This window comes from Scomber japonicus, chromosome 1 (assembly GCF_027409825.1).
Source record: "Scomber japonicus isolate fScoJap1 chromosome 1, fScoJap1.pri, whole genome shotgun sequence".
Taxonomy (NCBI): domain Eukaryota; kingdom Metazoa; phylum Chordata; class Actinopteri; order Scombriformes; family Scombridae; genus Scomber; species Scomber japonicus.
In genome coordinates this window covers 36,295,855-36,314,283 of record NC_070578.1, presented here as the reverse complement: position 1 = coordinate 36,314,283, position 18,429 = coordinate 36,295,855, and the positions used below count along the sequence as shown (strand labels likewise).

The following is an 18,429-nucleotide window of genomic DNA, read 5'->3' as shown; positions in this document are numbered from 1 at the left end:
GTGTTGCTGTGTGAGATGCTGAGGAGGCTGCTGTGTGAATTTATGCACTGTGACTGGACCGTGAATGTGAGACGGTGACGTAATGCAGGAATTATGCAGAGAGAGCCGAGAGTCTGATCTGAAAACGCTTCAAATAAAAGTCGTAAAACTTGTCTGGCATTAAATTTGATGTGAAGGAAAGAAAAGAAGGAGCACACCAGTGAAAATGTTGTAGGTTGCATTTAAGATTCAATCTCTGAAGTCTGTGATTAAAAATCCCAAAACACACTCTGAATGAATTCAGATTTCAAGGAAGGAAGGGAGGAAGAAGGAAGGAAAGGAGGGAGGGAGAAGGAAGGAAGAAGGAAGAAGGAAGGAAGGAAGGAAGGAAGGAAGGAAGGAAGGAAGGAAGGAAGGAAGGAAGGAAGGAAGGAAGGAAGGAAGGAAGGAAGGAAGGGAGGAAGGAAGGAAGGAAGGAAGGAAGGAAGGAAGGAAGGAGGGAAGGAGGGAGAAAAGAAAAGAGGTAGGGAGGAAAGAAGGAAAAAAGGACAGACGGAGGGAGGGAGGGAGGGAGGGAGGGAGAAAGGAAAAGAAGGACTGAGGAAGGAAGGAAGGAAGGAAGGGAGGGAGAAAGGAAAAGAGGAAGGTAGGTAGGAAGGGCAGAGGAAAGAAGGAAGGAAAGAAGGAAGGAAGAAAGTGGGTGAAGGAAGGAGGTCAACTTGACCCGGGAGGAAGTCAGGAAGGTTAAATCTTCTCTCCACTTATATTAAACACTATCACTGTTACTAGTTATTTTACCCTCTGTGTGACTTCATATATAATAATAATAATAATAAAGTAGTTTCAGTGAGCTGCAGTTCCCCCTCCTGGTAACTGAGCAGTAGTCTCAGAGCAGGAAGTTAATGAGGCAGGAAACACAATGTGAAGCTTCTACTGCTGTAATTTATCTTCCAGCATTACTTTGGACAGTACAGTATCTGTCCCTGATACTACAGTTTATTTAGTGTATAGTGGTTCTGCTGCAAATTAGGTCCAAAAGTGAGTTAATTACACACACTCACATGCATGCACATACACACTATGATATTTCAGTTATTATTATATATGCATAGTTACTATTTAGTTTGCTATCACTTTTATGTGGTCGTGTTATTTTCTATAACATTGTTACTTTGTTAGTTTTAGGTGGAGGCTGCTGTAAATATATGAAATCATGCTGTTGCTGAGCTGTTGCATTATGGGAAATGTAGTTTCTAGTACTTTTAAAGGCTTCACAGAGCTTACTGTTTGAATTGCAGTATACTCGACATCAGGAAGAATACTCAGCCTATAAACAACTATAAACATACGAAATCATGCTGTTGCTGAGCTGTTGCATTATGGGAAATGTAGTATGGACTGTTTTCAAGGCTTCACACAGCTCACACAGCTTTGAATTGCAGTAGGCTATACTCGATATCAGGAGAATACTCAGCCTTTAAAAACAGCCATAAACATACGAAATCATGCTGTTGCTGATCTGTTGCATTATGGGAAATGTAGTATCTAGTACTTTTAAAGCTTAACTCATATTTTGCACTAAAAAAAACCCTCTAATGCTTTTATTTTTACATTTCTTTTGTGATTCCTGCAATCATAAATCACTGTTTTACACTTCTAAGATGATTCATAATATAAAGACTTAGACACTGCTATATGTGCTATTTGAGTATTGCAATCATACACACAGCATCAATGCACTTATCTCTACTCTTTACATAACACTACCAGCCAAGAACTGTGTGGGAGATGAACGCGGACTCGAGATCTAACTGCTTTAAAATCAGTGAACGTTTTGTTCAGCCAGTGCTTCTTCTTCTCCTCTCTTCTGAGCTGCACGTTTAACTTTGACCTCCTGCTAAAGCTACAGTAGGCCTATAAATACAGCAGAATATGAAGTAGTTGTAGTATTTATTATAAATGTAAGGACACAAGTGTTTTGTAGTGTGTCTTTGTAACCGAGTAAAAGAAGTGACCTCCGGAGAGAAGACGCATTCACAGCAGCAGCAGCAGCAGCAGCATCACACTGGCTCCATTCAGCAGCTACTGCATGCTCTCACTCTCATTGATTTAACTCTTAACATGCAGTCTGCATATGAGACCCTGATCAATAGAGGCCGTATCATCTGGAAGCCCCCCAGGAACCGCCTTGTGCATGTGTGTGGATAAAAAGACGCAGGACGTATTGTTGTCCGACTTTTCTCAAGGGAGGAAGGGAGAGAGGAAGGAAGGAAAGGAGGGAGAAAGGAAGGGAGGAAGATAAAGAAGGAAGGGAGGAAGGAAAGGAAAGGAAAGGGAGGAAGGAAAGGAAGGTAGGAGTGAGGGAGGAAGGAAAGGAAAGAAGGAAGGTAGGAGGAAGGGAGGGAGGAAGGAAGGAAGGTAGGAGGAAGGGAGGGAGGAAGGAAGAAGGAAGGAAAGGAGGGAGGGAGGAAGGAATGGAGGAAGAAGAAGGAAAGGAGGGAGGGGAAGGGAGGAAAGGAAGAAGGAAGGTAGGAGGAAGGGAGGAAAGAAAGGAAGGAAAGGATGGAGGAAGGAAGGAAGGGAGGGAAGTAAAGAAGGAAGGGAGGAAGGAAGGGAGGAAATGAAGGAAAGGAAGGAGGAAAGAAGGATGAATGGAGGAAGAAGGAAGGAAAGGAGGGAGGGAGGGAGGAAAGGAGGAGGGAGGAAGGGAGGAAGGAGGGAGGGAGGAAGGGAGGAAAGGAAAGAAGGAAGGGAGGAAGGAAAGGAGAGGAAAGAAGGAAGGTAGGAGGAAGGGGAGGGAGGAAGGAAGGATGAATGGAGGAAGAAGGAAGGAAAGGAGGGAGGGAGGGAGGGAGGAAGGAAGGAAGGAAGGAAAGGAGGGAGGAAGGAAGGAAAGGAAAGGAAAGAAAGAAGGAAGGGAGGAAAGAAGGAAGGAGGGAGGCAGAAAGGGAAAGAAGGACGGAGGACAGAAAGAGAGAAGGAGGGAGGGAGGAAGGAAGGAAGGACAGATGGAAGGAAAGAGGAAAGGGAGGAAAGAAGGAAGGTAGGAGGAAGGGAGGAAAGAAGGAAGACGAGGTCTGTTTAACTCTTAACATACAGTCTGCATATGAGACCCTGATCAATAGAGGCCGTATCATCTGGAAGCCCCCAGGAACCGCCTTGTGCATGTGTGTGGATAAAAGACGCAGAGGAGAGGAGAGGGGAAAAAAAGGACGTATTTTTGTCGGACTGTGTGTAATCTGAGCTCTGAGTCTTTTCTCAAGGAAGGAAGGGAGGGAGGACGGAAGGAAGGGAGGAAAGGAAAGGAAAGGAAAGGAAAGAAGGAAGGGAGTAAGAGAGGGAGGAAGGAAGGATGGAATGGATGGAGAAGGAAGGAAAGGAGGGAGGAAGGAAGGACAGAAGGAAGGGAAGGAGGGAAAGGAAAGAAGGAAGGTAGGAGGAAGGGAGGGAGGAAAGAAGGATGGAATGGAGGAAGAAGGAAGGAAAGGAGGGAGGGAGGAAGGAAAGGAAAGGAAGGAAGGAAAGGAGGGAAGAAGGGAGGAAAGGAAAGAAGGAGGGGAGGAAGGAAAAGAAGGAAGGGAGGGAGGAAAAGGAGGGAAGGGAGGAAAGGAAGGAAAGAAGAAAGGAGGGAGGAAGGAAGGAAGGAAGGGTTGTAAGACAGGAAAGGAAAGAAGGAAGGTAGGAGGAAGGGAGGAAGGAAAGGAAGGAAGGAAAAGAAAGAAGGAAGGGAGGAAAGAAGGGAGGAAAGAAGGAAGGAGGGAGGCAGAAAGGGAAAGAAGGAACGGAGGAAAGAAAGAGAGAAGGAGGGGGGAGGGAAGAAGGAAGGGAGGAAGGAAGGAAGGACAGACGGAAGGAAGGAGGAAAGGGAGGAAAGAAGGAAGACAGGGTCTGTTTAACTCTTAACATGCAGTCTGCATATGAGACCCTGATCAATAGAGGCCGTATCATCTGGAAGCCCCCCAGGAACCGCCTTGTGCATGTGTGTGGATAAAAAGACGCAGAGGAGAGGAGAGGGAAAAAAGGACGTATTGTTGTCCGACTGAGTGTAATCTGAGTCTTTTCTCAAGGAAGGAAGGGAGGAAAGGAGGGAGGAAGGGAGGAAAGAAAGGAAGGAGGGAGGAAAGAAGGAAGGGAGGAAAGGATGGAAGGAAAGGAGGAAGGAAGGAAGGAAGGGAGGAAAGGAAAGGAAAGGAAGAAGAAAGGGAGGGAGGAAGGAAGGATGGAATGGACGAAGAAGGAAGGAAGGGAGGAAAGGAGGAAAGAAGGAAGGGAGGAAAGTAAAGAAGGAAGGGAAGGAGGGAGGAAGGAAGGAAGGGAGGAAACATAAAGAAGGAGGGAGGAAGGGAGGGAGGAAGGAAGGGAGGAAGGAAGGAAGGAAGGGTTGGAAGGAAAGGAAATGAAAGGAAAGAAGGAAGGTAGGAGCAGAAAGGGAAAGAAGGAACGGAGGAAAGAAAGAGAGAGGAGGGAGGAGGGAAGAAGGAAGGCGAGGACGGACAGGAAGGACAGACGGAAGGAAGGAGGAAAGGGAGGAAAGACGGAAGACAGGGTCTGTGTAACTCTTAACATGCAGTCTGCATATGAGAGGCTGATCAATAGAGGCCGTATCATCTGGAAGCCCCCCAGGAACCGCCTTGTGCATGTGTGTGGATAAAAAGAAGCAGAGGAGAGGAGAGAACAAAAAGGACTTATTGTTGTCCGACTGAGTGTAATCTGAGTCTTTTCTCAAGGGAGGAAGGGAGGGTGGAAGGAAGGAAAGGAGGGAGGAAGGAAAGAAGGAAGGGAGGTAGGAAAGGAAGGAAGGAAGGAAGGTAGGAAGGAAGGGAAGAAGGAAGGAAAGGAGGGAGGGAGGAAGGGAGGAAAGGAAAGAAGAAAGGTAGGAGGAAGGGAGGAAGGAAGGAAAGGAGGGAGGAAGAAAGGAAAGGAAAGAAGGAAGGTAGGAAGAAGGGAGGAAGGAAGGGTTGGAAGGAAAGGAAAGGAAAGGAGGAAGGGAGGAAAGAAGGAAGGAAAGAAGGAAGGAGGGAGCAGAAAGGGAAAGAAGCAACAGAGGAAAGAAAGAGAGAAGGAGGGAGGGAAGGAAGAAGGAAGGGAGGAAGGAAAGGAAGGAAGGAAGGAAACTCTTAACATGCAGTCTGCATATGAGAGGCTGATCAATAGAGGCTGTATCATCTGGAAGCCCCCCAGGAACCGTCTTGTGCAGAGGAGAGAGAAACAAAAAGAGGTATTGTTGTCCGACTGAGTGTAATCTGAGCTCTGAGTCTTTTCTCACCGGCTGCAGACACAGACGATTACATGATAAGAACGTAGCGAGACGTTACAACACGTAACTGGAAATTAATTAGTCTGTAAGCAACAAGAAAAAAATAAGTGACTGGGTTAAACTAGGTCTGGAGGTTAGATGGAGAGATAGAGAGATAGATAGAGAGAGAGGAGGGGGAGAGAGAGGGGGGAGGGGGAAGGAGGGGAAGAGATAGAGAGAGAGAGAGAGAGAGGTAGGGGAGGAGAGAGAGAGGGGGGAGTGAGGGGGGGAGTGAGGGAGAGAGGGAGGGGAGAGAAAGAGAGATGGGGGAGGGGGAGAGAGAGAGGGGGGAGGGGAGAGAGAGATAGAGAGAGGGAGGAGAGAGAGAGAGAGAGAGGGAGGAGGGGGAGAGAGAGGGGGGAGAGAGAGAGAGGGAGAGAGAGAGAGAGGGGAGAGAGCGAGAGAGAGGAGAGAGAGAGGGAGGGGGGAGAGAGAGGAGAGGGAGGAGAGAGGAAGGGAGGTAGGGGGAGAGAGAGAGAGAGGGAGGGAGGAGGGAGAGAGAGAGGGAGGGAGAGAGAGGGCGAGGGGGGAGAGAGAGAGAGGGAGAGAGAGAGAGGGAGAGAGAGAGAGAGGGGGGGAGAGAGAGAGAGAGGGGGGGAGGGGGGAGAGAGAGAGGAAGGGAGGAAGGGAGGGAGAGAGAGAGGGGGAGAGAGGGGGGGAGAGAGAGAGAGGGGGGGAGCGAGGGGAGAGAGAGAGAGGGCGAGGGAGGGAGAGAGAGAGAGAGGGGGGGGGGAGATAGAGAGAGAGAGAAATGGGGGGAGGGAGGGAGAGAGGGAGGGGGGATAGAGAGAGAGAGAGATGGGGGGAGGGAGGGAGAGAGAGGTAGGGAGAGAGAGGGGGGGGAGAGAAAGAGGGGGAGGGGGAAGGAGGGGGGAGAGGGAGAGAGAGAGAGAGAGAGGGGAGAGGGAGAGGGGGGAGAGAGAGAGAGGGAGGGAGAGAGATAGAGAGAGGGAGGGAGAGAGAGAGAGAGAGAGAGGGAGGGAGAGAGAGAGGGGGGAGAGAAAGAGAGGGGGGAGAGAGAGGGGGGGAGAGAGAGAGAGGGAGGGAGAGAGATAGAGAGAGGGAGGGAGAGAGAGAGAGAGAGAGAGGGAGGGAGAGAGAGAGGGGGGAGAGGGAGGGAGGGAGGGAGAGAGAGAGAGGGATGGATAGATGAAATGAAAAGACAGTAAAATAGACAAGCAGTATAAGAGTAAATAAAACCAATAATGTCACACACACACACACACACACACACACACACACACACACACACACACACTGTCACCACATTGACACAGTGATAGACAGTCTGCTCCTTTTGGGGGGAAACAGGAGGCCCCCTGATAGTGTTGCTATGGCAGCCAGGCTCAGAGATGTGCTCGCCTGTCTCTCTATGAACAGAGTAGAGGTGACTGTATTCAGAGGTTGGAGATGGAGAGATGGAGAGATGGAGGACTCTTATTATTATTAGAGAGAGAGAGAGAGAGAGAGAGAGACGAAAGGAGGGAGAAAAGTAAAGAAGGAAGGGAGAAAGGAAAGGAAAGGAAGGAAGGAAGGAAAGGAAAGGAAAGAAGGATTGTGGCGGAGTTTAGCTCAGTGGGAGGAGCGCCCGCCACATGTCTTGAGGCTGTTGTCCTCGCTGCAGGCGACCCCGGTTCGAATCCCGCACCGAGCGGTCCTATCCTGCGTGTCATTCCCCCTCTCTGCCTCCTGTTTCCTGTCTATCTATACTAACCTGTCCATTAAAGGCAAAAAGCCCAAAAAAATATACTTTAAAAAAAAAAAAAAAAAAAAAAAAAAAAAAAAAAAAAAAAAAAAAAGGAAAGGAAAGAAGGATGGTGGAAAGGAAGGAAGGAAAGGAGGGAGGAAGGGAGGAAAGGAAGGGAAAGGAAAGGAAAGAAGGAAGGTAGGAGGCAGAAAGGGAAAGAAGGAACGGAGGAAAGAAAGAGAGAAGGAGGGAGGGAGGGAGGAAGGGAAGAAGGAAAGGAAGGAGGAAGGAAGGAAGGAAGGGATGGAAGGAAAGGAAAGAAGGAAAGTAGGAGGAAGGAAGAAAAGAAGGGAGGAAAGAAGGAAGGAGGGAGGCAGAAAGGGAAAGAAGGAACGGAGGAAAAAAAGAGAGAAGGATGGAGGAAGGAAGGAAGGGAGGAAGGAAGGTAGGAAGGAAGGAAAGAAGGAACAGTCAAAACAGACAGGGTCGATTTGACCCGGGAGGACGACGCAGAGGTTAAACACACTCTACCACACACACACACGTTTTCCTCCAGAATCACACGCTGACCTTTGACCTGTGAGGAGAACTGAGCCGTGTGGCTGCTCTCAAACAGCTGCAGCTCCTTGTTCAAGTCACAGACGGTCAGATCGACGTTCCAGGAAAGCAAACCTGAAGAAAGACAAAAGAGAACAAGAGAAATCTATAATCTCCATCTAACACCGCTGCATCTATTATTCACTGGATTTGAAAAGGGTCTTTTGTCGTCAGGGATCATGTGACCGACAGCCATGGAGATCAAAGGTAAAGTGATGTCATTAATGCTTTTATTTTGAAGGTATTGGATAGCTTGGACATAGAGGTGAATCTAAAGTGTTGTCATTAATTCTTTTATTTTGAAGGTATTGGGCAGCTTGGACATAGAGGTGAATCTAAAGTGCTGTCATTAATGCTTTTATTTTGAAGGTATTGGGCAGTTTGGACATAGAGGTGAATCTAAAGTGCTGTCATTAATTCTTTTATTTTTAAGGTATTGGGCAGCTTGGATACAGAGATGAATCTAAAGTGCTGTCATTAATGCTTTTATTTTGAAGGTATTGGGCAGCGTGGACATAGAGGTGAATCTAAAGTGCAGTCATTAATGCTTTTATTTTGAAGGTATTGGGCAGCTTGGACATAGAGGTGAATCTAGTTTCTATAGATTAGCAGGATAAGGAGCAGCAGGGTGAGAGAGGCAGCAGACGCCTTCTTCCTTCCTTCCTCCCTCCATTCCCCCCATCCTTTCCTCCTTCCCTCCTGCCTCCTTTCCTTCCTTCCTTCCTTCCCTCCCTCCTTTCCTTCCTTCTTCCTCCCTTCCTTCCTTGACTCAAGGGCAACAGGAGGGTTAAGACACACTTTATAAACTGCACACTTTCACTACTCAGGCGCTGTTACTTACGTCAGCGCAATGCATGATGGTAAATATTGCTTGGTTAGTGACCATTGGTTGTACACTACTTTTTGCAATGCATTGTGGGATACTATATCAGACATTCGGACAGAACTACAACAATGGCATATTTGGTGCATTATAAAGGGAGCAGTGAGTGATTTTGGACACTTATGTCTTTTTTTTTCCTTGTTTATACTTTTAATAAAAAAACATCTTTACTTTTAAATCATCTCCTTCCTTCCTTTCCTTCCTCCCTCCTTCCTTCTTTCCTTCCTTCCTTCTTTCCCTCCTTCCTTCCTTCCTTCTTTCCCTCCTTCCTTCCTCCCTTCCTTCCTCCCTTCCTCCCTGCCTCCTTTCCTTCCTTCTTCCTCTCTTCCTTCCTTCTTTCCTCCCTTCCTACCTTCCTTCCTTCTTTCCTCCCTCCCTCCTTCTCGGCAAAATATGCCAAGCAGTGAGTGATTTTGGACACTTATGTCTTGATTTTCCTTGTTTATACAGTTAATAAAAAACATCTTTACTTGTAAATCACCTCCCTCCATCTTTCCTTCCTTTCCTTGCTCCCTCCTACCTTCTTTCCTTCCTTCTTTCCTCCCTCCCTCCTCTCTTCCTTTCCTCCCCCCTACCTTCCTTCCTTTCCTTCCTCCCTTCTTTCCTTTCCTCCTTTCCTTCCTCCCTGCCTCCTTTCCTTCCTTCTTCCTCCCTTCCATCCCTCCTTCCCTCCGTCTTTCCTCCCTGCCTCCTTTCCTTCCTTCTTCCATCCTTCCTCCCTGCCTCCCTTCTTTCCTCCCTCCCTCCCCAAACTAACCACATACAGCACCTATATGTATACTAACATATTTTTATTATATTTGATTTCATGAAAAGAAACAGTCTCGTGAATTAACTTTGAAATCTGTGTGTAATGTTACTATGGTTACTAGGTTATTAGTTAGTTATTGTAATTTATTCCTCCCACATGTTACATCATTGAATAACTTACTGCAGTTTCCAATGTCAATCAATTAGAGCTATTCAAAAGTAGTTTAAGGTAGTATTTTAATAATAATAATGATGATAACTATTTATAAAGGCATATTTCATACATACAATACAGCTCATTTATACTCTATGTTTTATAATATACACTAATATGGAGATTCAGTGTGCTCACTATGATGAAACTGGTGACAATATCAGACTTTCAAGCATTATAGCCTCAACATTATACAATATTGAATAACTAAGTTTGGGGATTTTATATTGAAAAATGTATTTTCTTAAATTTTAGGGGGGATTAAGGGGCTTTGGAGATTCAGCATGTGGGCTATAGTCACATTTTTTGATGCATAATAAGAAACTGAAGCCCTTTACTGACAATATCAGACTTTCAGTAACTGCATCAACCTCATTTTCACACACTAAATGACTGACTACAGGATTTATATGTACCAAAAATGAAAGCTTATATATATCTTAGACATTTTAGGGGATTCAATCTGATCATACAAGTTTATTTTAGACTGAAAATGAAGCTTACAGTGAGAGTTTCTAGCCGCAGAGGCAAGTTATGATCCCCCTGCAGCCTCTTTGCTCCGGGCCGCTCCTCCGCTGACTTACCTTGTGTGATCTGCTCCTTGGCAGCATCGAGGTGATGACTCGTGGAAATCTCTCCGATCACAATCAGCATCCGATAGTTTCTGTGCTGGAATGAAGCTCCCGTGCGGTGCTGCTGTCCATGGTGCTGAACAGGCTCCTCCGGCTCGGCTCGCTCCGCTGAGGCAGCTGCTGCGGTGGGGATTTCCATGGTAACAGTGCCACTAGTGGACGCTGAGCCCTCTTCCATCTCCATGACAACTGCATCCGGAGCAAGTACCATGACAGTGCAGGACGGGGTGTGGGCGTGGCTCCCGTGGAGGGTGACTATGGTGATTGGGTGGCGGGTTATGTGGCTATTTGATGTCACAGAGCTTCATTGGAGGAAAAAGGAAAAGAGGGATATGAGAATTTATGTTGATCATATTTCCTTTTATGAGACTGCAGAAGCCGACTTTCATTACCGATGGAGACGATGGTGATGATGATGGTGATGAAGCAGACAGTAAAGGTGAAGGTATTACTAATAAACTCTGTAATTGAACATTTATTTAGTGGAGAGAATGAACTTTAAATCATTCTTACAGCAAAAAAAAAAACTTCCTATAAACATAATTTTCCTCTTTTTTTTGTGTGTGTGTGTGTGTGTAATTAGTGCCACTCACATCTCTTACATCGATCTTTTGTCGAACCCTGCCAGACAAAAAACAGGCTGAAAATAAGAAGTCTGTGTCACACAAAAGTTTCTATTTATATCAGCGTCACAGCGAGTACCAGGCAATGTGCTTTGGTTACTAAAACTGGCACTTCTTTGTTCCCGTCGTGAGTAAAACAAAGCTTCATCTGTGCCGAAGTAACAAAGAGACGACAAAAGGCGTACAGTCAGCGTAGGAAAACAGTTATTTTAGGGCTTCGTGAGACATTTGAATAAAAACAACCCCACAAAAGTCACAACTTTGCATCGTAGTAACAACAAATTGTGCAGTGAGAAAGAAGTAGAAACTACTCTTCTAGTAAATACATGACAGGGAGAGCTCATAGAAGACAAAGAGCACTTGTCCTTGAGTCAAGGAAGGAAAGGAGGGAGGAAGGAGGAAGGAAGGGAAGAAGAAGGGAGGAAGGAAAGGAAGGATGGAAGGAAAGAAGGAGGGAGGGAGGGAGGGAGGACAGAAGGAAGGGAGGGACGAAGGAAGGAAAGGTGTAAGGAGGGAGGGAGGAACGAAGGAAAGCAGTAAGGAGAGAGGGAGGGAGGAAAGTAGGGGGGAGGAAAGAAAGAGAAGAAGGGAGGAAGGAAAGGAAGGAAGGAAGGAAATGAAGGAAGAACAAAAGATGAAAGGAAGGAAAGGAGGGAGGAAGGGAAGAAGAAGGAAGGAAAGGAGGGAGGAAGGAAAGAAGGAAGGGAGGAAGAAGGAAGGAAAGGAGGGAGGAAGAAAAGGAAAGAAGGAAGGTAGGAGGAAGGGAGAGAGGAAGGAAGGTAGGAAGGAAGGAAGGAAGGAAAGGAGTAAGGAGGAAGGAAGGAAGGAAGGAAGGAAGGGAGGGAGGAAGGAGGAAGGAAAGGAGTAAGGAAGGAAGGAAAGAAGGAAGGAAGGAAGGAACAGTCAAAAGAGATGGGGTTAATTTATTTGTATTTATTTATACGGCACCAAAGTCTAGACTGAACTCTCTATTTAGCAGAGATCCAACATTTCCCCATGAGTAAGCACTTCCTGTCAGCAGCAAAGAAACAACTCTACAATCCTCCTCGACCGGCTGGGGTTAACCCTCCTGTTGTCCTCGAGTCAAGGAAGGAAGGGAGAAGGAAGGAAGGAAAGGAGGGAGGAAGGGGGGAATGAAGGAAGGAAGGAAGGAAGGAAGGAGAGAAGGAGGAAGGAAGGAAGGAAAGGAAGGAAGGAAGGAAGGAAGGAAGGAGGACAGAAGGAAAAAAGGACAGAGGAAAGAAGGAATGAAGGAAGGAAGGAAGCAAGGATGGATGGAGGGAGGAAGGAAGGACAGAGGAAAGAAGGAAGGAAGGAAGGATGGAAGGATAGAAAGAAAGGAAGGAAGGATGGAAGGATGGAAAGGAGGAGGGAGGAAAGAAGGAAGGAAGGAAGGAAGGACAGCAGGAAGAAAGAAGGGGTGGAGGAAGGAAAGAAGGAAGGGAGGAAAGAGAAGGAAGGAAGGAAGGAAGGGAGGAAAGAGAGAAGGAAGAGAGGAAAGAAAGAGAGAAGGAGGGAGGGAGGAAGGAACAGTCAAAACAGATGGGGTCAATTTGACCCGGGAGGACGACAGGAAGGTTAATCCCTGAAGTCATTTTTTTAAAGTCCTTCATCATTAAATAATCATTTAGAAACTTTGGGTGATGTCATCAATTATCATCATCAATTATTACTCTTTCAGTCAGTGTAATGCGTGTTAATGTTAATGTTATCAATAGTCACGTCTATTTAAACAATCATTTTGGATTTTAATCATTACTATAGGGAATAAAAATCAGGATATGGGGATGAAAGTGAGTGGAGTAGCCCTTTAACCCCCCTGTCGTCCTCCGGGGTCAAATTGACCTCATCTGTTTTGACTGTTCCTTCCTTCCTTCCTTCCTTCCTTCCTTCCTTCCTTCCTTCCTCTTTCTTTATTTTTTCCTTCGTTCTTCGCCTCCTTCCCTCTTTCTTTACTCCCTCACTTCTTTCCTCACTTCCTTCCTCCTTTTCTTCCTTCTCTCCTTACTTCCTTCCTCTTTTCCTCCCTCCTCCTTCCATACTTCCTTCCTTCCTTACTCCCTTCCTTCCTCCCTTCCTTCTTCCTACCTTCCTTCCTTCCTTCCTTCCTTCCTTCCTTCCTTCCTTCCTTCCTCCCTTCCTTCCTTCCTTCCTCCCTACCTCCCTCCCTCCCTCCTACCTTCCTACCTTCCTTCTTCCTTCCTTCCTTCCTTCCTTCCTTCCTTCCTTCCTTCCTTCCTTCCTTCCTTCCTTCCTTCCTTCCTCCCTTCCTTCCTTCCTTACTCCCTACCTCCCTCCCTCCCTCCTACCTTCCTACCTTCCTCCCTTCCTACCTTCCTCCCTCCCTCCTTCCTTCCTTCCTTCCTTCCTCCCTTCCTTCCTTCCTCCCTCCCTTCCTTCCTTCCTTCCTCCTGAGGACAACAGGAGGGTTAAATTACTATAAATTGTACTTGTTGCCTCTAGAGTGGATTGACTTTTTAGTTCGGCTATTAATCTAAATGATCGGCTTTAATTTAATCTCAGAAGTGAAATCCAATCCTCTCTGTTCCTGCAGGAGAATCATTCATTAATAAGGAACTGTTCCTTCCTTCCTTCCTTCCTTCCTCCTTTTCCAATCCTCTCCGTTCCTGCAGGAGAATCACCTTATCAATTAATAAGGAACTGATGCAACAAAACTAGTAACTAAAACTGTTACTCCGCTCATATTACAGCCCTAAATATATATTTCTAACACATTTCTCGTATCAGGCTGCTGATGGATGTTGGTGATGATGATAATGATGATGATGATCGCCCTGCACTGCAGATATCACTGTGCACTCTCCGGGCGGACGTCCAAGCTCGGAGCAAAAGAGGAAATTAACAGATAGAATAAAGGATGGAGAGACAGGAAGAAAACTAAACCTGTTTATACAAGATAAAAGATTTACTCTGGATGTAAAATATGAACCCTGCTTTATATTTCATGAGGTTTCACTTTTGCTATATACTCTATTTCTATTATTTTGACTATGTGTGATACTACAACTACTGACTGAAGCCAGACTTTTAATCCTTACACATACTGTTCAGAGTCTAATTTCACCCAAGTGACCCAGAATATTTAAAAAAAGGAAATATTTCAACTCTTTAAAAACATTTTGGTGTAGCTGATGAGGTATGTAATGCACAGACAGAGCATCAGATTGTTCTGTGGTTGCTATAGATACAGGTTGTTCTATGGTTGCTATAGATACAGGATGTATTCTATGGTTGCTATAGATACAGGTTGTTCTATGGTTGCTATAGGTACAGGTTGTTCTATGGTTGCTACAGGTACAGGTTGTATTCTATGGTTGCTATAGATACAGGTTGTATTCTATGGTTGCTATAGATACAGGTTGTATTCTATGGTTGCTATAGATACAGGTTGTTCTATGGTTGCTATAGATACAGGTTTGAAGAATAACACGAATCACTGCTGACATCAGAGATCCTGCTGGAGGCAATTTGAAGTTGAGTTTCATTTTTTCATCTTGTACACAAACAGAAGGAGTCTCTAACATGTTTTTTTTTTTTTAAGTTTTTAAATAGCACTTTCTTGGTGTGACCTACAAAGGGTTAAATATCTCCCCCATGTCATTGATTCACAGCAGGAAGCCTGAGATTGATCCACTAAAATAAAATACATCTCCTTGCCAAAATTAGTAGTTTGAACAAAAGTTGTACCTGCATATATAGCATAGTCCAAGTCCTCATTTCAAATATTCAGCCAAAACCAACCAGGTTAAACTATTATATATATATTGTTAAAAGTCTTACTAAGTTCTTCACAAGCTGGCAACAAGCAACACTATAAGAGATCTAAAAGTCTTATTATTCCTTCCTCCCTTCCTTCTTTCCTCCTTCTCTCTTTCTTTCCTCTGTTCTTCTTTCCTACCTTCCTTCCTTTTTTCCTTTCCTTCCTTCTTCCTTCCCTCCTTCCTTTCTCCTTTCCTTCCTTCTTTCTTCTTTCCTTTCCTCCCTTCCTTCCTTCCTTCTTCCCTCCTTACCTTTCTTCTTTCCTTTCCTTTCATCCCTTCCTCCCTCCTTTCTTTCCTTCTTTCCTTTCCTCTCTTCCTTCCCTCCTTCCTTTCTTCCTTCCTTCCTTCCTTCCTTCTTTCCTCCCTCCTTTCCTTTCCTTTCCTTACCTTTCCTTTCCTCCCTTCCTCCCTCCTTTCCTTCCTTCTTCCTTCCTTCCTCCCTCCCTCCCTTCTTTCCTTCCTTCCTTCCTCCTTTCCTTCCTTCTTCCTTCTTTCCATTCCTCCCTTCCTTCCTTCCTTCCTTCCTTCTTTCCTCCCTCCTTTCCTTCCTTCTTTCCTTTCCTTTCCCTTCCTCCCTTCCTCTCTCCTTTCCTTCCTTCTTCCTTCCTCCCTCCCTCCCTTCCTTCCTTCCTTGACTTGAGGACACTCTATCTCTCTCACGTGTATGTGTCTGAGATCAGAGGCTGCTGCTGGGGAGCCGTGACATCTCCTGCAGCCATGATGGATCACTCCGAGCTTTAATTTGGGCTCGATGCGTCTGTAAGTCTGTCCTCTTGTTTCATATGATGTGTGTTTAGCAGTGAGTCAGCACTCCTTCTCCCCTAACCCTAACCCTAACCCAGAGAGTCTACTGGCCTCTGCTGGGAGGAGTGGGAACTGCAGGATGAGGATTTTTATTTAACTAAAGAAGCCAGTTAGAGATGAAGATTATTGTTATTGGAAAGAAGGAAGGGAGGAAAAGAGGGAGGAACAAAGAGAAGGGAGGAAAAGAAAGGACAGGAAAGATGAAGGTAGGAGGGAAGGAGGAAGGAAAGAAAGAAGGAAGGAAGGGAAGAAGGAGAGATGGAAGGAAGGAAGGACAGATGGAAGGAAGGAAAGAAGGACAGACGGAAGGAAGGAAAGAAGGAAGGACAGACGGAAGGAAGGAAGGAAGGACAGATGGAAGGAAAGAAGGAAGAAAGGAAGGAAAGAAAGAAGGAGGAGAAGTCAAAACAGACGGGGTCAATTTGACCCGGGAGGATGACAAGATGAGGATTTTTATTTAACTAAAGAAGCCAGTTAGAGATGAAGATAATCTGATTGTAATGAGATTATTTCACTTCTTAATGTGTTTGGAAATGTTAAAATAAAGGTATTCAGTTACTGTTATTGGAAAGAAGGAAGGGAGGAAATGAGGGAGGAACGAAGGGAAGGAAGGAAAGAAAGTAGAGGGGAACGAAGAGAAGGGAGGAAAAGAGGGAGGAAGGAAGGTAGGAAAAGAAAGGAAAGGAAAGATGAAGGTAGGAGGGAGGGAGGAAGGAAAGAAGGACAGACGGAAGGAAGGAAGGATGAAGGTAGGAGGGAGGGAGGAAGGAAAGAAAGAAGGAAGGAAGGACAGACGGAAGGAAGGATGGAAGGAAGGAAGGAAGGAAGGTACGAATGAAGGAAGGAAGGACAGACAGAAGGAAGGAAGGATGTAACAGAGGAGGGAGGAATGGAGGAAAGGAAGGAAAGGAGAGAGGAAGGAAGGGAGGAAAAGAAAGGAAAGGAAAGGAAAGATGAAGGTAGGAGGGAGGGAGGAAGGAAAGAAAGAAGGAAGGAAGGAAGGACAGATGGAAGGAAGGAAGGAAGGAAGGAAGGAAGGAAGGACAGACGGAAGCAAGGAAGGAAGGAAGGAAGGAAGGAAGGACAGAAGCAAGGAAGGACAGACGGAAGGAAGGAAGGACAGACGGAAGGAAGGAAGGAAGGAAGGAAAGAAGGAACAGTCAAAACAGATGGGGTCAATTTGACCCGGGAGGATGACAGGAAGGTTAAAGCAGAGTTGTGTGTTTAACAGTTTGGTGTCTGTTCTGCCTTCGTCCTGTGGCATTCGAACACATGCTGTGCTTTAGGTGAAAGGTTAAAGGTTAAAGGTTAAAGGTCAGAGGCTGTTTTTTCCCTGACTGATCCATGACTGATAAATATTGCAATTTTGGCTGCTTTGGGCTTCCGTACATTACAGACGCAACGGCTCAGTCATAAATTACAAACCACTCTATCTGCTGTACTGGAGCATGAAATGAAATGAAAGAAAAAGTGAATCGAGACCAAAAAACAGGATAAAACATATTTTGTGTACTGGCCCTTTAAAACACTCTGAGCTTGGAAAGTAAAACCTAAAAAAGCCTAGTTTTGTACATTTTGTGAAACTTAACGTCAAATTATTGTAAAATTTAAAACTGAGGCTGTTTTTTCCCTGACTGACCAATTGTTGAGAAGCTGGAGTTTTTAAAGATAGAGATTCTCTTTTGTAATAAAATGTTTAAAATATAAAAGTGAGACATGTCAGCGGTGGTTTCCTTCTTCTTCATCAACACATCAAGAGATAACCATTATTATAAACTACAATATTGCACCCAGAGTAGTTATTAAAAAGGTAGCTGTCACTAAGAAGAAGCTCATGGAAGAAGTTTGGGGATAAATCTGGAAAGGAGGGAGGAAGGAAGGAAGGAGGGAGGGAGGAAGGAAGGAAGGGAGGGAAGGAAAGAAGGAAGGAAAGGAGGAAGGAAGGAAGGAAGGAAGGAGGGAGAAAGGAAAAGAGGAAGGAAGGACGGAGGAAAGAAGGAGGGAGGGAAATAGGAAGGAAGGAAAGGACGGAGGAAGGAGGGAAGAAAGGGGGATGGAGGAAGTACAGACGGAAGGAAGGAAGGGAGGAAAGAAGAGTAAGACTGGGTCAATTTGACCCGGGAGGATGACAGGAGGGTTAATGTAAAAAAAGAAAAAAAACAGTTTGATGTAGAATAGTTATCAAACTGCACAAAAACTAACTTTCCCATCATTCTTCTCTTGAAGAAATGAGAAAGAAAAACCCATAACCCCAATTATCACCTAACGTTAATCATGTGGTTACTGTAACCATGACGACAAACATCCCCCTAACCTTAGAGTGCCTATACAGTCATTTTTTCTACAAATACCAATGTATCCAATACTAGTGTATAAAATTAGACTTGTGTGTTGTAGTGACCTCTTTTCCTTCCTTCTTCCTCCCTTCCATCCTCCCTCCTTTCCGTCCCTCCTCCTTTCCTTCCTTCTTCTTCCCTTTCATTCCTTCTTGCTCCCTTCCTTCCTCTTTTCCTTCCTTCTTCCTCCTTTCCATCCTCCCTCCTTTCCGCCCCTCCTCCTTTCCTTCCTTCTTGCTCCCTTCCTTCCTTCTTCTTCCCTTTCATTCCTTCTTGCTCCCTTCCTTCCTCTTTTCCTTCCTTCTTCCTCCTTTCCATCCTCCCTCCTTTCCGCCCCTCCTCCTTTCCTTCCTTCTTCTTCCCTTTCATTCCTTCTTGCTCCCTTCCTTCCTCTTTTCCTTCCTTCTTCCTCCTTTCCATCCTCCCTCCTTTCCGCCCCTCCTCCTTTCCTTCCTTCTTCTTCCCTTTCCTTCCTTCTTGCTCCCTTCCTTCCTTCTTGCTCCCTTCCTTCCTCTTTTCCTTCCTTCTTCCTCCCTTCCATCCTCCCTCCTTTCCGTCCCTCCTCCTTTCCTTCCTTCTTCTTCCCTTTCATTCCTTCTTGTTCCCTTCCTTCCTCTTTTCCTTCCTTCTTCCTCCTTTCCATCCTCCCTCCTTTCCGCCCCTCCTCCTTTCCTTCCTTCTTCTTCCCTTTCCTTCCTTCTTGCTCCCTTCCTTCCTTCTTGCTCCCTTCCTTCCTCTTTTCCTTCCTTCTTCCTCCCTTCCATCCTCCCTCCTATCCGTCCCTCCTCCTTTCCTTCCTTCTTCTTCCCTTTCATTCCTTCTTGCTCCCTTCCTTCCTCTTTTCCT

The 18,429-nt window shown here is 45.5% G+C and overlaps 1 protein-coding gene across 1 annotated transcript in view; it reads right to left on the bottom strand.

The window, feature by feature from the left end:
* Nucleotides 1-10,249, bottom strand: part of map1aa (microtubule-associated protein 1Aa) — a 92,109-nt gene extending 81,860 nt beyond the window's left edge. Inside the window, exons 1-2 of the mRNA XM_053343407.1 lie at nt 9,991-10,249; nt 7,533-7,634 (exon numbers count right to left, since the gene is read on the bottom strand). Coding sequence (XP_053199382.1) covers nt 7,533-7,634; nt 9,991-10,249 — 361 coding nt within the window. The remainder of the gene's footprint in view (nt 1-7,532; nt 7,635-9,990) is intronic.
* Between the last annotated feature and the right edge of the window lie 8,180 nt (nt 10,250-18,429).